At 45.7% G+C, this 18,974-nt stretch overlaps 2 protein-coding genes across 9 annotated transcripts; one reads left to right on the forward strand and one right to left on the reverse strand.

Annotated features, from left to right (window-relative positions):
- The first annotated feature begins 2,267 nt into the window (after nucleotides 1-2,267).
- On the forward strand, nucleotides 2,268-7,949 carry LOC123123856 (probable peptide/nitrate transporter At3g43790). 2 transcript variants are annotated; one of them, XM_044544497.1, is made up of 17 exons: nucleotides 2,268-2,545; nucleotides 3,872-3,912; nucleotides 4,071-4,138; nucleotides 4,271-4,366; nucleotides 4,462-4,564; nucleotides 4,651-4,704; nucleotides 4,783-4,845; nucleotides 5,287-5,336; nucleotides 5,421-5,496; nucleotides 5,569-5,778; nucleotides 6,043-6,130; nucleotides 6,337-6,422; nucleotides 6,507-6,614; nucleotides 7,064-7,108; nucleotides 7,188-7,276; nucleotides 7,386-7,429; nucleotides 7,621-7,949. In XM_044544497.1, the coding sequence occupies exons 1-17, from the start codon at nucleotides 2,404-2,406 to the stop codon at nucleotides 7,716-7,718; spliced, it is 1,461 nt and encodes a 486-aa protein (XP_044400432.1). In that variant the 5' UTR covers nucleotides 2,268-2,403; the 3' UTR covers nucleotides 7,719-7,949. The 2 variants fall into 2 exon arrangements, with proteins under 2 accessions (XP_044400432.1, XP_044400431.1); XM_044544496.1 differs by lacking the exons at nucleotides 3,872-3,912; nucleotides 4,271-4,366 and having other exon boundaries at nucleotides 4,071-4,131.
- Nucleotides 7,950-8,188: 239 nt separating this feature from the next.
- Nucleotides 8,189-18,754, reverse strand: LOC123123854 (putative disease resistance protein RGA1). 7 transcript variants are annotated; one of them, XM_044544495.1, is made up of 10 exons: nucleotides 18,377-18,754; nucleotides 17,989-18,095; nucleotides 17,348-17,425; nucleotides 16,768-16,831; nucleotides 15,183-15,343; nucleotides 14,517-14,640; nucleotides 13,812-13,889; nucleotides 13,066-13,654; nucleotides 8,589-12,684; nucleotides 8,189-8,503 (listed from the first exon to the last, which is right to left on the reverse strand). In XM_044544495.1, the coding sequence occupies exons 1-9, from the start codon at nucleotides 18,669-18,671 to the stop codon at nucleotides 8,631-8,633; spliced, it is 5,550 nt and encodes a 1,849-aa protein (XP_044400430.1). In that variant the 5' UTR covers nucleotides 18,672-18,754; the 3' UTR covers nucleotides 8,189-8,503; nucleotides 8,589-8,630. The 7 variants fall into 7 exon arrangements, with proteins under 7 accessions (XP_044400430.1, XP_044400428.1, XP_044400427.1 ...); XM_044544493.1 differs by lacking the exons at nucleotides 14,517-14,640; nucleotides 15,183-15,343; nucleotides 16,768-16,831; nucleotides 17,348-17,425 and having other exon boundaries at nucleotides 13,812-13,886; nucleotides 18,377-18,663; XM_044544492.1 differs by lacking the exons at nucleotides 14,517-14,640; nucleotides 15,183-15,343; nucleotides 16,768-16,831; nucleotides 17,348-17,425 and having other exon boundaries at nucleotides 18,377-18,663.
- Between the last annotated feature and the right edge of the window lie 220 nt (nucleotides 18,755-18,974).

The raw sequence follows: 18,974 nt of genomic DNA on the forward strand, positions 1-18,974 counted from the left end.
CGACATCATCCTCTCCACCGTCGCCCATACCCTCGTCCGCACGCGCCGCTCTCCGTGATCCACATTGGCTCGCCGCGATGCGCGAGGAGTTTGATGCGTTGCAGCGCAACCGCACATAGCATCTTGTGCCGCGACCCCCTCACGCCAACGTCATCAGTGGCAAATGGGTGTTCCGCCACAAGACCAACCCCGACGGTTCTCTCGAGCGCTACAAGGCTCGTTGGGTGGTGCGCGGTTTCCGCCAGCGCGCCGGTGTGGACTTCACCGACACCTTCGCTCCGGTTGTTAAACCGGGCACGATCCGTACGGTGCTTCAGCTAGCGGTCTCCCGGGCCTGGCCAGTGCATCAGTTGGATGTTTCCAACGCGTTTCTGCACGGCCATCTCACGGAGCGGGTCTTCTGCGAGCAGCCGACTGGTTTTGTTGACGCCGAGCATCCCGACCATGTCTGCCTGCTCTCTCGGTCCCTCTATGGACTGAAGCAGGCCCCCAGGGCATGGTACCAGCGTATGGCCGGGTTCCTACAGCAGCTTGGGTTTCATACAACCCGCTCCGACGCGTCGTTGTTCGTCTATCATCAGGGCACTGCCACTGCCTATCTGCTGCTCTATGTGGACGACATTATCCTGACGGCATCCTCGCCTGGGCTTCTTCAGCAGCTCACGGCTCGTCTACGTGATGAGTTTGCCCTCAAGGATCTTGGAGCGCTGCACTACTTCCTTGGCATTGAGGTCGTTCGTCGTGCCGACGGGTTCTTTCTGCATCAGCAGAAGTACGCTCATGAGCTTCTTGAGCGCGCGGGCATGCTTAATTGCAAGACCGCGTCCACGCCTGTTGACACCAAGGCGAAGGTTTCTGCTTTGGAGGGTTCCCCTGCGCCAGATGCGGCGTTCTACCGCTCCATCGTTGGCGCCCTGCAGTATCTCACCCTCACTCGGCCTGACCTGCAGTATGCAGTTCAGCAGGTGTGCCTCCATATGCACTCCCCGCGTGATTCCCATTGGACTCTGGTGAAGCGTATCCTTCGGTATATACGCGGCACTATGACCATGGGGCTCACCCTGACGGCTTCCTCCTCCATCGACATGGTCGCCTACTCCGATGCTGATTGGGCTGGCTGCCCAGACACGCGTCGTTCTACGTCAGGCTATTGTGTCTACCTCGGGCCTTCGCTGATATCGTGGTCGTCCAAGCGGCAGCCCACGGTCTCTCGCTCGAGCGCCGAGGCGGAGTATCGGGCAGTGGCTAACGCCGTTGCTGAGTGCTCTTGGCTCTGTCAGCTTCTTCAGGAGTTGCTCTGTGTGGTTCCCAAGGCCACGATCGTCTACTGTGACAACGTCTCCGCCGTCTACCTCTCCGCCAACCCCGTACACCATCGCCGTATGAAGCATATTGAGCTCGACATTCACTTCGTTCGCGAGCAGGTGGCTCTTGGGAAGGTTCGTGTTCTACACGTTCCTACCACTCAGCAGTTTGCCGATGTCATGACTAAGGGACTACCGACCCCAGTCTTTGAGGAGTTTCGGTCCATTCTCTGTGTCTCCGGCGACGCTTCGACTGCGGAGGGTTGTTGAGCGTACGTTGTACACTGCATGTATAGGACTAGGGTCTGTATTTATACCGTTGTATCTCTCTCTCTCCCCCCGTATATTTGTATATCTTGGGAGACAAGTAGAGGCCGGTCCACCCTGTACCTATATATGTGCACCATGCACACGATCAATGATTATCGATTCGTGCAATCTCATTCTTCCTAACTAACACTAGGGGTGGTGTTGCTGCGCTCAACGCCTATGTATTCTCGGGTGTGTGTCCACGTGTATTGTGGGGGCGTGCGTTTGTACCGGGTGTTGTTGATCGTTGCTTTATATATAAAGCGGGGCGAAAGCCTTTTCCGGTAAACCCCCTTCCTGAAACAAAGGACCAGTTGTAGAAACGTGAAGACGGAAGGGTTGCTCTCGACGGTCTAAGCAAGACTGCATCCGGCGGACACGGAAGCGGTGGACGCTAGCTCGCTCAGGATGGGCCGGCTGAGGCAAACGTTTCCCATCACATAAACACCAAAACGCTCTTATATTATAGGACGGAAGGGGTACTCATTATTATGTTTGACGCAATAAAATAAAATTCACCCTTGTCTTGGTTTGAAAAAAAAATATGCCACGTTGTGGAGCCGGACGCGTTCATTGCTAGTTCAGCTCGTCGCCCAGCGCCGCTATAAACACGCCCTCTTCCTCCCCGCGCGTCTCGCTCTCTCGCTTATTAACACCGCCACCACAAGCAGCAGCGCGGCTATGCTAACGCCTGCCCCGTGCGCGCGCGTTACGGCCAACGTACGTGCGCCGTTCTTAAGTTGTTTCTTTTATTAATCCGCCTGTTGAGCGAGCACATCGAACGGCGGCAATGGCGGCTCCGTTGCTGGCGGAGGGGAGGAGGGTGTGCAGGGAAGGGTGCCCCGGGTGCAGGCTGGACGAGATCAACAAGGCCAACACCGGCGTCCCCTACCTCAACTTCTTCTTCATCTGGGTCGTCTGCCTCTGCGCCGGTAAGAGCTATACATAGCCAGCGTGACTCGCGACCACCCATCTCTCCTCTCCATCTTGCTTCAGCGCGTCTCTTGGATTCCATTCCATAAAGAGACACCTCTAGTATTTCGATCGTACAAAATGCGTGTCCCTACATTTTCTTTGAGGCGTTACTTTTCTTTTAGCAACTTTTGACGGGTTACTATGGCTCACCTAGAACTCGTGCGCCACCGATACGAAATGTTAAAAAAAAATCCCCAAAATATTGCTGGTTACGTGTGTGTATGCGTGTGCAGTGGCGGAGCTAGACAACATCTGCTTGGGGGTTATGTAAAATACAATTGTTTGTGGGGCCAAAAGCTAAAAAAGAAGTTCTCATCTATCCCTCACAATAAATTTTTTCTTCACAAGTTGGTTCAATGTTGGGGGGCCAAACCCCCCAGGAGCCTACATAGCTCCGCCAGTGTGTGTGTTGGCAATCCCATTTATAAACTTGTCTAGTGAGCACAGAAAGAAAGCATACCAATTTTTTTAATAGCGACCCCATTTGAATACTTGCAGTTGCGACAGTTTTGGAAATTTGGTTCTTTTTAAAAACTTACAGTTGCAACCCTATTTGAAAACTTGCTTTCTTTATTTGGGCTTGTTCTTATTAGATTTCTAAGCTTAAAAGAGATATACTATAAAGACGATGGCTACATGAGTTTTTTTCCCCTTCCTTATGTCTCACCCAGAAGTTGTGTGTGACTCGATACAAAATGTAAAGGAAAATCCCCAACAAGAAGAGTTGGTTACGTGTGTGTCGGCGGCTCTTTCTGGGAGCGACAATGGTCGTTTGATGGTCCATATACCTCCATGTGTTTTTTTTAATTATGTTTGAGGTGTTTTGTATTTTCGATGAATCTTTATTATGGATCTGATCCTATTGGCAAAAACATATTATATTCATTCAAAAAAAGGAAAAGGTATAGGCTGCACGGCCAAACACAAAATTAACAACAATTGAAGAAAAAATCAATGTCAAAATAATTGGGCCGCACCCAACTGAAGGCAATAACTCAGCGGAGGCTGCCCGCCACAACATGTACACAGCAAAAAAAAAAAAGAAGATATATACAGTAAACGAGACGAGATCCTGACAATTTCGGACTTCAGAATACTAAGATCAACATGGTGCCCAACATGTTATTTCATTCATGGTTTTTTTCTAGAGAGTCTTGCAGTTCGTTTACAGAACTCAATTTTTTTTATTGTCACAATTGGACATATTTTTGTATGTTTTATTTTTTTAGTTCAGCTAATTTTTGATGCTTTCTAACTAACACCCTAGTTTGTTATCTTTCCAGCGTTACCCATCCAGTCGCTATTTCCCTACCTTTACTTCATGGTACGTAGAGATGTCACAAAAATTGCACACCTATCTATTCTGATTGTATTCATGGAAATTATTGTTTGATGACATATTGAATACTGATGGAGTTCCCGCAACAAAGAAATATACCCTATGGTGATTAATTGTATGCTCAACTTTGTTACATGCAACAGATTCAGGACCTGAAAGTTGCAAAGCAGGAGCAAGACATTGGGTTCTATGCTGGTTTTGTCGGTGAGGAATCCCCCCCCCCCCCCCCCCCCCCCCCCTCATCGTGTGACATTGGAAAATTTATGGGAAGAGAAGTCTACAAGTACATGAAGTAGACTCTAACGGCGTTATGACGCGAGGCGGGTATTTTCTGTTAGTATACTTATTTCCTTGGAAGAACAATCAGTGCTGTGCCATGGGGCATGTTTGCCGACAAATATGGGAGGAAACCCTGCATTGTGATCAGTATCCTCTCAGTGTATGACATATTCAGTTAAATCATATGAAAAACATACTTTTTTTACTCCGTTCAATTAAATCAAAGTAAACCCTATTATACATCTTCTTTTTCAGGATTGTACTTAACACCCTCTTTGGACTTAGCACGACTTACTGGATGGCAATTGTTACTAGGGGGCTACTTGGGTTACTATGTGGTATATTAGGACCAATCAAGGTAAAAAAAGATATCGTTCGAGTGACTAAGATTAATTAAGAAGTACTTAAATATTGAACACCCATTGTTGTGTCTGCACTCTCCAGGCCTATGCTTCAGAAGTCTGTACAAAGGAACACCAAGCGCTAGGAATTTCTCTTGTAAGAATAGTTCATCTTTATGTTTTGTGTTTCTGACTCGGTTACTAGCTGATAATTATATCAAACATTATATCGTAGGTCACATCTTCGCGGGCAATAGCTCTTATTATTGGACCAGCCATTGGAGGATTTCTCGCACAAGTGAGGATCAATCCACTGTATTGTAGAGTTATAGAATTCTATTCCTGAATTAACATTGTATTTAACCGGTTTATCAAACTAATGGTCAACTATTTCCAGGAGCATAGAAAAGATTCTACATCTGGTCTTCCAATAAAGCCATCACTGTAATAATTCATTGAGCCGCTATAAGTATATGTAAAAATGGTGTAGACCCTGAGAATAATATAGATCCTCTACTAATTGGTGCAAAAGCGAAAGACTGGGCTAATAGGCAAGAGCTTTTCTGCCATGGCAGTTCAAAAAATGCTTTATTCCGAGGGAATTTCCACAGAATCTGTATTTAACGTAAAAGTGATAACTGGAACATTTGTTCGAATGATGAACATAACATGTCTCTTTGGAGACTAATTAGTGATCTTATACCCTGGCTAACATTGTGTATTCTTTGTCTTGCATCAGCCTGCAAAAAAGTACCCGAATCTTTTCTCTGAGGAATCCATATTTGGGAGGTAAATTATTACTTATATTAATGTTTCAGTGATATAAATTTTGCAGCATTGGGAAGATAAGATAAACTTTCAAACATCTTATAGGTTTCCATACTTCCTCCCTTGCTTGGTAATATCGGTACTAGCTGCAGGAGCATGTGTTGCATGTATTTGGCTTCCGGTATTGCTTCAAAAATCTCCCTATGATTATGTTCTATACCATTAATTCCTACTTGAATGAGTGAATTTTTAGGAAACTCTGCACGTGTACAATGATGATAAAATAGAAGCTATCGACACAATGGAGGTACAAGTTGATGACTCGATCTTAGAAGATGGGAAAACTAAAGAATATGGGTCGAAAAGAATGGCATCTACAAAGAGCCTACTAAAGAACCGGCAGTTGATGTCAGCAATAATCCTCTATTGTGTCTTTTCTCTCCATGATACAGCTTATTTCGAGGTAATCTATATTTAGGTATCTCAAACATACCCAGCAACATTTTAGTATGAAAATATGCTTTTACCTATCCTATAGAGAAGAATCATACTAGCAGCGGCGGAGCTATGTGGTGAGCTTGGGGGGGGGGGGGGGGGGGGGGGGGGGCTGTGCCCCCCCCCCCCCAATGTTTTCTGTCTAGCTCCGCCACTGCATACTAGGAATCAAATCAATTTTTTATAAGGAACTAAAGCAACTTTCCATGTGTTCTGTAAATTTCGTCTTCAGATATTTTCACTGTGGGCTGTGAGCAGCCGAAAATACCGGGGGCTGAGTTTAACATCTCAGGACATTGGTACTGTTCTAGCTATCTCAGGTATGTGATGTTTCTTCAACTCATATAATATGATCATTGCACAAGCAGCAAGAGAGACATACTAAGCCCAAAATGAATGAATACGACATATGCACAACGATTGCTCCTCTACGTATTACATGTAGCAATCCCTAAAAAAAAAACGTATTACATGTAGCATTGGTGTTGATCCCTTTACCTTAAGGTTGTTTTGTTTGATATTGTAGGGTTTGGTGTTTTGGTGTATCAACTTGTGATTTACCCATTACTTGCCAAGTATGTTGGGTTAATCAAGCCATTACGCTCTGCGGCAGTATGTGAGAAGACCATTTGATGTCGACATACTCTTTAATACGGTGAATCTATTGTCCAGTACTAAATGTACATTTTTTTTCAGGTATTATCTGTACTTCTCCTTGCAACATATCCTTTAATGTCCAACCTATACGGCATGGAGCTCCAAGTACTCATCAACATAGCTTCGCTTTTGAAGAATATGTTTGCAGTAAGTCAATTTTTATGATTGAAATAAATTGCTAGCTTGCCATTATTATTTATGATTTGTTTAAAGTGAAATAATACAAATTCGGGGTGTTACATGGGTGGGATCAAAGAACCATAGAGCCCATCTCGTGCAATAAAATTCACACATCCCTGCTTACATTAGTAACCATCCTATAGAAACATGTTCAGCATCAAGAAAATATCAGGCCGGAAGAGTAATAAAATATTCCTTTAGAAAATACAAACATGTTTATGAGTATTTTTGGACGGTCTAGATAAACCATATTTGAACACCATGCACACAAATGAAATAAAATTAATTGTTCAATATATTTGGAGAAAGCAAGCTCCGTAGACAATGATTTTAATATACAATTTAATTATGAGCATATATTAATGTATCATCTACCTGCAAAAATAATAATTAATGCATCATCTCAAATGGAACAGGCCACGATTACTATTGCCTGCAACATTCTGCAGAACACATCGGTGGTATGTATCATCTATCTCGTTGCATTTCTTTACGAGACTTCTTTGCTACGTTCTAACTTTCTGATGAAAACATGTACAGCCACAAGAACAAAGGGGTGTTGCAAATGGTATTTCAGTGACCCTGATGTCAATCTTTAAAGCAGTAGCTCCAGCAGCAGCAGGAATTTTGTAAGTGCAGTGTTTTTCTTGTGTGTGTGTGGGCAGGAATTGTTGTTTTTTATTTTTTGGCTGAAATTGTGCTTACTAGCCAGTTTGCTTATTTCTTGCCATTTTGCAGGTTTTCGTGGTCTCAGGAAAACATAACTGGGTTGTTCTTACCAGGTAATTACAACCCATGCTATTTACATTTATATTGATACCCCCTCCGTCCATAATGTAAGACGTTTTTTGACACTACACTAGAGTCAAAAAACGTCTTACATTATGGACGGAGGGAGTAGTTTTTAACTTGAACGGAAAGAGGTACATATTATGAGAGCATATACTTATTTGATTTATTATTTGATATGCAGGTGATCTGATCATGTTCTTGATGCTAAACATGGTGTCAGTAATTGGGCTCTTGCTGACATTCAAGCCATTTTGCTCTATGCCTAGTGCGACCAAATAATGAACCCACGGTTATGTACATGTAGCTAGTGAAGTTAAATTAGAGACTCTACCATGGATTTAATCCCTGAATAAATAAATACACTGTGTGACTTCATGTAATGTGTGATGAATATTTTTCATACTTTTAGGTTGTGTGATCAGATATGGCATGATATCTTTTTCTTTCAGTAATTTGGTTTATGTAACTTGCTTCTGGCAATACCATCAAGCTTGTTTTCTAGATTATTGTACGGATCAGAAGGTTCTCCCCCCCAAAAAAAAGATGCACAGATATTCTTGGACTTGATCAACACATCCACCATGGAAGCTTATTCCCGGTTTTTACGAGTACGTTCTTTTTCTAGCCAATGGAAGCTTATTCTTTGTAGGGTTTTAGGTTATTCTTTTGCGTGGCTGCACTACATGAGTTGTCTCGCTAGCTATTCTCCCCATTCATGTCACCTCTACTCTCGCAATGCACCGATTCCATGCAACAAAATCACTAACTTCATCCGCAAAGCTAATTTCACAGGGTCTTTATTTAAGCACACACTAATTAATTTACATGCCAGATTCTTCCGAAGGAGAGAAGGAGAGACGAGAAACATACTCCCTCCGTCCCGAATTACTTGTCGCAGTACATCCATTTCTGCGACAAGTAATTCGGGTCGGAGGGAGTTCTGCGACAAGTAATTCGGGATGAAGGGAATATGAGTATGATTTAGGCTACGGTCTGCAAGCATAAACTTGTGATCCAGGGAACCAGAGGGGTCGCCTCATCGTGAAGCCGGTCCAGGTCCATCCCTGCAGCCACCATATGCTTGCATTAGATTAGCATGACACTGATGGTGTGTCAACTCTGAAGGAAAAATGATTAACGGTAAAATACCTTAGAAAACACTGGTAGGATATGTCCTTGACACGCCAATCATTAAGCAGTTTGTGTATTTCCAACAATGTTGACCTTTACGTTCCCTGTTTCTAGAGACTTGCAGTGATCATTGAACACCTTGCTGCAATTGCTGATATCCAGTTGCTTCAGCGAGAGTGGAAGGCCCTGTTCCGGCAGCCTCGAGATTCCCAAACAACCACTGATCTTCAATCTCTTGAGTGAAGGAAGGCTGTGCAACGCCGCGGGGAGGTATTTGAGATCATAACTGCAATCCCAGAATTCCAGCTCCTGCAAGGATTTCAGGAGCTGAAGCCCTCTCTCTTGCTCTTCTGTTAGTCTCGTTACAAACTCCCAATTTTCAAGTTGTAGGTATTGGAGGGAGGTGAGTTGCTTGCAAACTGACATGATAAAGACAGAGGGGCCATCGAACACAAGCCTTTCTAGTCCAGGGAATAGAGCATAGCCCTGCCTTGACAGATTCTCCAGACATGGAATCACGCCAGGGGATCTGAATACTTTGAAATACTTGAGGCTGCCAAGTAATTGCAAGCCTTCTACCGCAGCAAGTGATCCACAGTTTCCAATTACCAACTCTTCCAGTGTCGTGCAGTTATGCAGCTGTAGAGATCTCAGACTTGGGCTGAACCACACTTGTAGTTTTTTGAGGCAGGTTAGATTGCCCAGAAAACAGGGCTGCAGCATGCCTGGTGAATCGCCACGGATCTCGAGTTCTTCAAGTGATTTCGGCAGGAGCCATCTTCCATTCATCTGATCATCATTTTCATATTTATCCACCAGAGATGAGAGCAGCCTGGGGCATCCCCAAATTGTTAGCTTCTCAAGGCAGGTAAATCTAGACAAGTCTTCATTTTTCCTGCAAAATACTTGGTGTGGGAATTCACGAATCGATATCTTCTTCAGAGAGGACATAAGATTTAGTGAAAGGCAAAAGATTCCATCTTGAGCTGAGCTTGTCAGCAATGTGTCATCTGGATCTCCTGACGATGAGAAACCATAAGATTGAATGTTTTCTTCCTCTTCTGCTAACTGAGTTATCCCCGGGCAGTCCTCTAAAAACAATTCCTCTAGGGCCTGCATATAACCCAGCATCAAAGATAACCACTTTCCTGCTATTCCACAACACTTAATTCTGAGAGTGACAAGAGATGGGAGGGAATTACACTTTGCAGCTGTCACATCTTCACGGGTATGCTCTGGTATAACATTTGACGAGAAAAGCTTTCGACAGCTACATATTTCCAAACTCCTTAAAGAAATAAGTTCCCCTAATCCTGTGAAAGAAATAGACACCAGATTCTGGCAACCATCTATACGCAAGTATCTGAGGCCCCTCAGGTTGTGGAATGCCAAAATTTTGCAATCCAGTATAGTCATCACATCAGAAGAAGGATCAAAATTATCATAGCCCTCACTTCTGGATCCAATTGTTAACGTGTCACCAGGTGATATCTCTATCCTTGGGAGTGTTGGAACGTCGACGATGGATAATTTAGAAATGGTAGTTGATGGAGGAAGGGGATGTGACACAAGTAAATTAGGACATCCATGGATAGTGAGTTCCCTCAGACTGGGCAACCATGACTTCTGCTCGATTTTAAATTTCTGGGAGCTCTGAAATAGAGGAAAGATATTCATTGCAGGACATCTCTGAATCTTCAGAACCCTTAAATTTGAGTTCAAGTCCTTAGTGGAAATGCAGGAAAACCGCTCCAACTTTGGCATTTGAATTAATACCAGTTCCTCCAACGAAGGAATTGATACTTCTGTCATACTTGGCATTTCCGTCAACTTCAACTTTCTAAGGAACGGAAGCTGCTCAAAAGATGGAAGTATTTCCAATTTTCCACAACCCTCTATATGAAGAGTCTGCAAAGAGATACTGTTGGCAAGCCAACTTGGGGAGAGATTTCCATTGTAGCCAGATATCCACAGATGCTTTAGGTTATTGTGTGGTTCAAAGCCCTCAATAACCTCTGCTGACAACTGATCCGTACAGGAGCTCATGTCCCTACGATATTCATCATCTGACGAGGCAACTTCCCAAGACAAGTGCAGCTCTTTCAAGTGGTGTTTCTCTCTTAATCCTGCCCCATAAGCCTCCTCCCGAGTTTTAACATTTTCAAGATGAGAGACCCCAAGTCGTACAAGTTCTTTCATGGACTGGAGTTGTGTTATCTCAAAGCCACTGGAATTTTGAACCACAAAATTGGGTAGCTCCTGAAGAGATGTCAGGTTACCAATGTTAGCAATGGAAGAGTATGCCCCCTCTTCTGTAACAAGATGCCGCAAGCCAACAATATGGTCGATCCTGACAGGTATAGTAGGTTTAGTACATGAGCCAACATGTAATACTTGAAGATGGCAAAACTTGCTCAAAATTTGAGGCAGAGCCCCAAGCCCATCAGCAGCTTCAACTTTTAAGTAGCGAAGATGGGTGAAATTCACCGAACTGCACAGTAAAGGATTTAAACCAGCAGATGCTGCAGAAATTTGCAGCAGGCGCAAATTATGTGCCTGTCGTAATATATCTTGAAATAATTTGTAGAAGAACATGTCATAATGCGCAATGAATACCAATGTCCTCAATTTCCTCAGCGATGTACATCCAGCGAGCATTTTCTTCTCAAGCTTCTTACTGCGGGGTATGTTTTCATGCTGATCTGTGTTATATCCAGAATCACTTACTATTGACAAATGGCGTATAGTTGGCAGCATCTCACAGTACTGCACGCCATCTATAGTTGCAAACTCAGTTCTTGAGACTTCCCTAGCAAGATCATGCATAAGATCACACATAATGTAGCAAGGTTGACTGTTTGGATCGGTCTCTTCTCTTTCAACTTGCTGAAAGAAGCCCAAGTTCACAAGATCAGCTAGATAGTCAAATCCTTTCTCCTCAAGTGTCTTACTTGAATTATCACACTTCACAAATCCCTGTGCAATCCAAATTTGGACCAGCTCCTCATCAAGGAACTGATATTTCTCGGGGAATAAAGAACAAAATGAGAAGCATTGTTGTAAATTGTAGGGTAGCTGATCATAGCTAAGCTTCAGAGCAGACATTATACCTCCACTGAGTTGCACAGATTTCCAATCTTCGTTCTTCAGAATGTTATACCAATGATCAATAGTAAGGCTCCTTCGTAATAGTTTCCCTACTGTTGCTGCTGCTAATGGGTTTCCCTTTAACTTCTTTACTATTTGCAATCCAATGATGCTAAGATTTTGATTCCTTTCATAGTTCTCATCACCAAATGCACATGATTTAAATAATAACCAAAAATCATCATATGGTAAACTACGCAACTTAATTGGTTCAACTGTACCAACAGTTTGTGCAACAGACAATTTTTGAGTTGTCAAAAGAATCACAGTACCCTTTGTGTTACACTGCAAAGGAGCTAATAGTTGGCTCCATCTGCGGAAGTTAAAGTCATCCCAAACATCATCCAAAATAAGCAGAACCCTCTTTGATGTGATATGCATCTTCAAGACCTCCTGAAGCTTGGCAAAGCTGCATAGCCCTGCATGTGTTTGCTGAGAGACACAATCTAAGATCTCTCTAGAGAGTCTCAGCTCATCGAAGTTGTTAGACACTGAAACCCATATCCTTTGTTCAAAGTGCTCTGCGATGGTTGGATCATTGTATACAAGCTGAGCAAGAGCAGTCTTTCCAACTCCTGCACTGCCTACAATAGGAAGAACATATGAACCATCAGGTTTGTCTTCCGTCATGAACTTTATGATGTAGTCCTTCTCTGTAACTCTTCCATAAACTTTCCTTGGAACAACACTTGATGTTCTTAGGTGTTGATCTGATGTTATACTTCGATAGCGATTTGAGCTTGCAACAAAATCTGAACCATGTAACTTGAGAACCTTACTCAGAAACCCCGATATGTCTTGTAACCGGCGAGTTATTTCTTTTATCCTTTGCAAAAATCCAGCCTTGTTCCAAAGGTGTGTTTCAGGTTTGGCCCCGCATGTTGACTCATCATCCATTCTAATCCTTTTTCTGCTGTGTGAATCACCAATGGCAACTGTTTCAACATTTTCTATACCATCAGCGCTGCTGCAAGAAAAGATAAAAATAATTGTGGATTGTCCAAATTGTACAGATGCTGAAATGAGCAAGATTCCACATGCACATTAATGTTCCTAGGGTGGGGAAATTATATTTATATTTGTATTTGGAAGTGAATCAAGATTGTTGGCTTGATAACTGAATCAACATTCTTTTGCTAACTAAGTCTTAATATTTTCCTATGTTATCATAACCCTATAGTCGGCTAATAAAAAAAATTGTGTGCGTGCTTTTGAAATTGATAGCTGCGTCCAAACCGGTCTTGTTTGGACGAAAAGAGACTGGATGATCAAAGATAAAGAGAAACTGGAGAAAATAATAAGTTAGAAAAGGAAATGTGTGATGACATCCAGTGATTAAGTGCAGTACCTTGAAGGGGTTAGTGGCTGGTCAGCTGCTTCTTTTTTCTTTGTACAACCTGCACTACGGATATGGCGTTTCAAACCTGATGTCCCATGTTTGGGTCCACAATTCAGCTCTGAGTCACAGTGAACACATTTGGCTTTCACAGGCCTATTGTTTTCATCAGTTTCGGATATCACAAAGTGCTTCCAGACCGGAGACCGCATCTTGCCACCCTGCCTACTCTGTATATTTATATCTCTCCTTGATTTCTTATCGACTAGCACTGCACCAAATATGTCTTCCTGCTCTCTAAGAGCATTATGTGTGTCATTCGAAAATTCAGCAGCTCTTTTTTTATTCTCATAATGTACAGTCTTTATATGGCGCCTCAATTGTGATTGGCTCAATCCACAGCCAACCATCGGCTCTGAGCCACAGTGAATACATTTGACTCGACAATCATTTCCATCTTGATCCACGAGCTCATAGTGTTCAGATATTGCAGACAATCGCCTCTTGCCAACCTGGCTACTCACTATATCCATATCTCCGGTCGATTTCTCATGGACTTGGACTGCCCCAAATATGTCTTCCTGCTCACCCAAAGCATTATCTGAGCCATCAGAAAAATAGGAATCAGCATGGTCCTGTACTGCTTGGCCAGAAATACCTACCTAGGATTGGCGTGCTTTAATCGGCGTGTGTGGATTATATGCGTAAACTAGAAAAGATTATTAATTAACATAATTTTACCAGCAGAGTAGGCTTACCTGACGAATCTGTAGTAGGGGAGTCGATGAACAGGTCGGCGTATGTAGATTGTATGGGTGTATCCTCGTGTCTGACTACTATGGAAGAAAAAAGAAAAATATTTAGGATATTATCTGTTGAGCTGCTAATTTCATCAATACAAGAGCTCCCTAAGTAGCGTCAAACAACACTCAAGAAAGCGAAGGAAACCAAGGAAGGCAGCGATGACCAGTTCAGATGAGGCCTCATCAGCGATTAAGTTCATCAGAGCGCTGATTAAGGATACAAGCCCGTAAGTATACATGAAGTCAACATAGTGTATTCTTTTCCCTTCATATTAACATAGTGTTAGAACTAAACCTTGCGGGGTCAGTAGTTTCAGCTGTAGGTGTCATTTTTCTTCAGTTTCGTCAGAGTTAGTTAGTTGGCTGGTTTTATTTTGCAGGTTTAGCAACCTGGAGTGAGTCTCACACAAGCGTGATCTGTTTGTGGAATGGCAAGAGCGTTGTGGATCATGGGGGCGCATAGTCCAGGCCACGAGCCCCATTTCCCTTTCTGTAATCTGAATAAATAGAAGAAGAGCAGAAAAGCTGCGGACGAGAGACCATCACGACTTTGGGATGCATTTCACCGGCATGGTTGTGTAGATGGAGCTCCTCAGAGAGACGGTCCAAAGAAGCGTGTCGTGCGCATGTTCCTCTCTATGGTGCCGAAGAGGTACTCACAGATCACGTTTTTGATCTGCTGGTTGTCCTCGACATGCTCACCGTCGAGGAATTCACCACTCAGCTCAAAGCGGCCGAGGAGCAGTAGGAGCTCGACCAAGCGGACACTAACATTGGGCGCTTCCTACTCACAGAGTGGATCACATGGTCCAAGGGCCACAGTGGTCCCAGCAGCGGGTTGTCAGGATGAGGCCAGCAATCCAGAGGGCGAGGGCACAGGCACGACGCCGGCGCCAAACAGAGCACCGCACAAGGTAGCGATGATGGCCGGGACAAGTGCAGATAATGTGGAAAGTTGAACCAGTGGCACATGATTGCCACAAGAAAACAGGGGGGGGGGGGGGGGAGGTGCACCCGACGCAGGCTAAGGGCACCGACGTTGTTGATGGCGTGGGTGTGCGCTCCCTCTGAAGACCACAAGATCGAGGGCACACATGTTGATCATGTAGAGGAGCACATAAGGTAAAATTCGAACGCACCAAAGAGTACAAGGCGAAGTGGTACCTGGACACGAGTACCAGCAACCACGTGTCCGGGAGCGTGGCGTGCTTCAACGAGCTCGATCATCGGGTCACGGGCACAATGAAGTTCAACGACAAATCTAGCGATCCATGGGCACAACACCAACCTCTTCACCGACTACAATGACTGCCATTGAGTGCACACCACCTCTACTTCATCCGATGGCTCTGCGGCAATATCATCAACGTCAACCAGCTCAATGAAAACAGCTACAAGTCGCAAATCAAGGACGACATATTCACCCTCAGCGATCGGCGCCACTGTGTCTTCTCTCAGGTGACGTATGAGAGGAACCGACTGAACCCCTACAACATGCAGGTGGCGCAGCCAGTTTCCAATCAACGCACACCTCCAACGATGAAGCATGCCAGGTATGGGCACCTCAATTTCCATTCACTCTGGATGTTTGGCTATTAGTAGATGGTGCATGCATTGCCATCGATCGACCATGTAGATCAGCTATGTGACAGCTCTATAGCATGCAACGCCAATCCAAAAAGCGGTAAAGTGTCGTGCGGCGCACATGCTTGATCTAGTGCACAGAGGCATGTGCGGGCCGATCACACCAGTGATGCCAGGGAGGCTCCGCTAGTTCCTCCTCATCGACGACATGCCGCGCTACACGTGGTTGTTTCTGTTGCCCCCCCCCTAAGGACGAGGCATCGACAACGGTCTTCTAGGCGCCCGTCAAAGTCGAAGTCGAAACTTGTGTGCGGAGCCTCAACACAAATCAAGGTGGTGAGTTAACCACGGTGGAGTTCGGAGAATACTGCGCTGACCACGGCGTCCAGCAACTCTGGGTGAGGTGATGACCACCGCCATGTTCATCGTCAAACGCCCCCTGCCCACCTGGAGCGTGCGTGGCATGGCGCGTTCAAAGCTTCGTAGGTGACATGACTGCCGATGCACTTCCTCCGTACTATTGGGTATGTGGCCCACGTGAAGACTGCGGCCTCCCCTGAAGAAGTTGGGCGACCGCTCCATTCTGATGGTCGTCATCGGCTATGTCGACGACACGGTGGAAAGGTGCACTGCATCTTCGACCCAACCGGAGGGAGGGTGCACGTCCACGATGTTGTCTTTGACAAAGTGGCACAGCACGCCGGAACTGGAACGCCGCCAAGCCTGAAGGCGTCCACCAACTCCTGCCATGGCAGGAGCTCCACAAGCAACAGAAGTCGCTGCCACGACAATGAACAAAAATGACGAAAAAACTATCACGACAACGTCACAAGGTGCGAGACAAGCGGCTACCAATGCAGTAAATTCATGCAATCGAGCTACCACAACAGAAACTCCTGCCATGGCAGAAAATCTAGTCGTGGGCACTGCAGCCGAAAGGTCGTGTACACAATGCCGCAATACCTCACCCTATCTGTAGAATGATACCGGCGATCCAAACAATGTGCACAAGTTCTACCACGTCAGTGCGACATCCTTTGCACACCGCCCAAGCAGGTCGAGTGCCCGGTGCTGACCTCGCTGGAGGAGCCCGCAATGTTCGTTGAAGCGGAGCACTCGCCCAGTTGGACAAAGGCAATGCTCAAAGAGATCTCTTCGATCAAGGAGAACATCACTTAGGACCTTGTCGAGCTTCCATTAGAGCACCATCGCATCAGCCTGAAGTGGGTCTTCAAGGTCAAGCGCGACAAGGGCGGTGCCATCATCGAGCACAAAGCATGGTTGGTTGCAAAGAGCTAGGCAATCAATTTCAAGGAGGTGTTCGCACCAATTGCATGCCTCGAATCAATGCGCCTACTATTGAACCTCGTCACCCAGGAGGGGTAGCCGGTCTATCACATGGACATGAAGTCGACTTTCATTAACAGCCATCTGCAGGAGGAGGTGCACGTCCAACAACCTCTGGGCCCGTAGTCTTGGCATAGGAGCACAAGGTCCTTCGCCTCTGCAAGGCACTCTATAGATTATGCCAAGCACCACGCATGTAAAATGCCAAGCTAGACGCCACACTTGGCGCTCTAGGTTTTCACCACATCGAATCAAAGCACGCGGTCTACGTTCACGAGCTGCTCCGTGTACGTCCACGACTTCCTCAACACTGGCTCAGACGACGACGAGATCAGTCGTTTCAAGGAGGAGTAAAGGCTCAGTTCCGCATGAGCAACCACGTTTTATTTGGGAATCGAGGTTCGCCAGAGCACGAGCGGCACACCTTGGGGAAGTCCTACGCCTGGAAGATTCTAGAGAAAGCTGTTGCTGAGGAGACGCAACTCGAGCTCAGCAAAGACAGTAGCGCTCCACCGACGGATGCCTCGTTCTACTAGAGCGTGGTCAGCAGCCTCAGCTACCTGATTCAGACGCGACCAGATATCTCGTACTCGGTCGGTTACATGGGCAGATTCATCGAGGTGCCCACTACCAAGCACCTGGCAGCGGTCAAGCATATCCTATATTACATCACCGACACGGTCGACTACGGCTACCACTATGTCAAGAGCACCGGGCGCGCAACTCTGACGGGCTTCGGTGACAGCGACATGGCCGGCAACCTCGAGACACACAAGAGTACCACCAGGGTACTCTTCTTCCTTGGCAGCAACCCGATCAGCTGGCAGTCGCAGGGAAGCAGCAGAGTACATGGGCACGAAGGGCGGCGGCCTGCCAGGGAATCTGACTGGCACGGTTATTTTTGGTGGAGTTGGCAAGCACTGAGCAGCAGCTCCTCGCGGACATCCTAACAAAGCCTCTAGGTCGCGTTGAGTCAGATACCAAGAGCAGAGGAGCAAGATGAGGCATGAACAAAATGAAATGATGACGGCAAGGCTAAGGAGGAGAATGCTACTCCCTCCAATCCATATTATTTGTCGCTCAAATGGACGTATGTAGCAGTGAAATACGTCTAGATGCATCCCTAGTAATATGGATCAGAGGGAGTAGAAATAAACAGCGACTTGGTTGTTTTCTTCAGTTTCGTCAGAGTTTTAATAACCTGGAGCGAGTCCCACGCCACCGTGATGTGTTGGTGAGCGCAGTTGTGGATCATGTTCATGGTGGCGCATAGTCCGTGCCACCAGCCCCCTTTTCCCTTTCTGAAATCTGAATAAATACAAGATAAGAAAGAGCAGAAAAGCTGCGCAAGTTGCAGTTGAAAACCATTGTGTTCCACCTCTCGTCCTCGCTCTCGCCTACGTACTCTGCTTTAAAACCGACACATACCTAAGGTTGACCTTTTCACATACGGAGTACGTACTACTTATAGATACGTGTTCTGGCTTGCATCCCTAGCGCTGATTGAGATTTGAGAGCGATTATTTTGGGGAAAAGAGGAGATATAATCGATGAACAGAAGTAGATCTGAAGGCAGTGGGTGGGCATACCTGATGAGCCTCCAGCGGTGGGCCTATCAAGGAGGCGGTAAAAGTCAAGGTCGTCGACCAAGTCGTCGGCGTCGTAGAGCAGATCCTTGAGGCGGGCGAGGGATCTGACCAGCGGCTCCTTGTTGCCGGTCAGCCTCTCCCGCACGGCGGCGTACCCCATGTCCACTATCTCCAGCTCCATCTCCAGCATCTCCATGTCATGGCCAAGCCCCGCCTGGTGAATCCAGGCCTGCAGCTGCGCGGCGGAGAGGGCGTCCAGAATGGTCTGCGCCAGCCCCCCAATCGAGTCCTCCATTATTTCCGCCAGAGAAGAGAAGTGGTTCGAGAGAAAGAGGGGAACGACAAGACCAGAACAGAGCAAGGAAGAGGAGAGCAGAGTATATAGGAGTACTTATATATACTAGTAGTCTAGCATAGCTCCTTTATTTATTATTCGATTCGACGGAAAACCCTCGTCCACTCCACTGAGACGCAAAGAGGAACCCGAACCACCTGGTTTCCTCCTTTATTTATTATTCGATTCGACAAAAAATAGATGACACTTTTTCCTCGTGGCTTCCACTGACGGGAGTACTCTACTGACTGACTAGTGGAGGCA

This window comes from Triticum aestivum, chromosome 5D (genome assembly GCF_018294505.1).
Source record: "Triticum aestivum cultivar Chinese Spring chromosome 5D, IWGSC CS RefSeq v2.1, whole genome shotgun sequence".
In the NCBI taxonomy this organism is placed as follows: domain Eukaryota; kingdom Viridiplantae; phylum Streptophyta; class Magnoliopsida; order Poales; family Poaceae; genus Triticum; species Triticum aestivum.

Excerpts from the sequence above, each read along its gene's own strand:
- LOC123123856 (XM_044544497.1), top strand. The coding sequence starts at position 2,404 with ATGGCGGCTCCGTTGCTGGCGGAGGGGAGGAGGGTGTGCAGGGAAGGG. Across the intron at positions 4,139-4,270 it reads GCTGGTTTTGTCGGTGAGGA|TTATTTCCTTGGAAGAACAA; the intron begins ATCCCCCCCCCC and ends CTGTTAGTATAC. Across the intron at positions 5,497-5,568 it reads TTGCATGTATTTGGCTTCCG|GAAACTCTGCACGTGTACAA; the intron begins GTATTGCTTCAA and ends GTGAATTTTTAG.
- LOC123123854 (XM_044544495.1), bottom strand. The coding sequence starts at position 18,671 with ATGGAGGACTCGATTGGGGGGCTGGCGCAGACCATTCTGGACGCCCTC. Across the intron at positions 16,832-17,347 it reads TCTGGTCGCGTCTGAATCAG|ACCGGCTACCCCTCCTGGGT; the intron begins GTAGCTGAGGCT and ends TCCATGTGATAG. Across the intron at positions 14,641-15,182 it reads CATCGGATGAAGTAGAGGTG|GAAGCGCCCAATGTTAGTGT; the intron begins GTGTGCACTCAA and ends CTCTGTGAGTAG.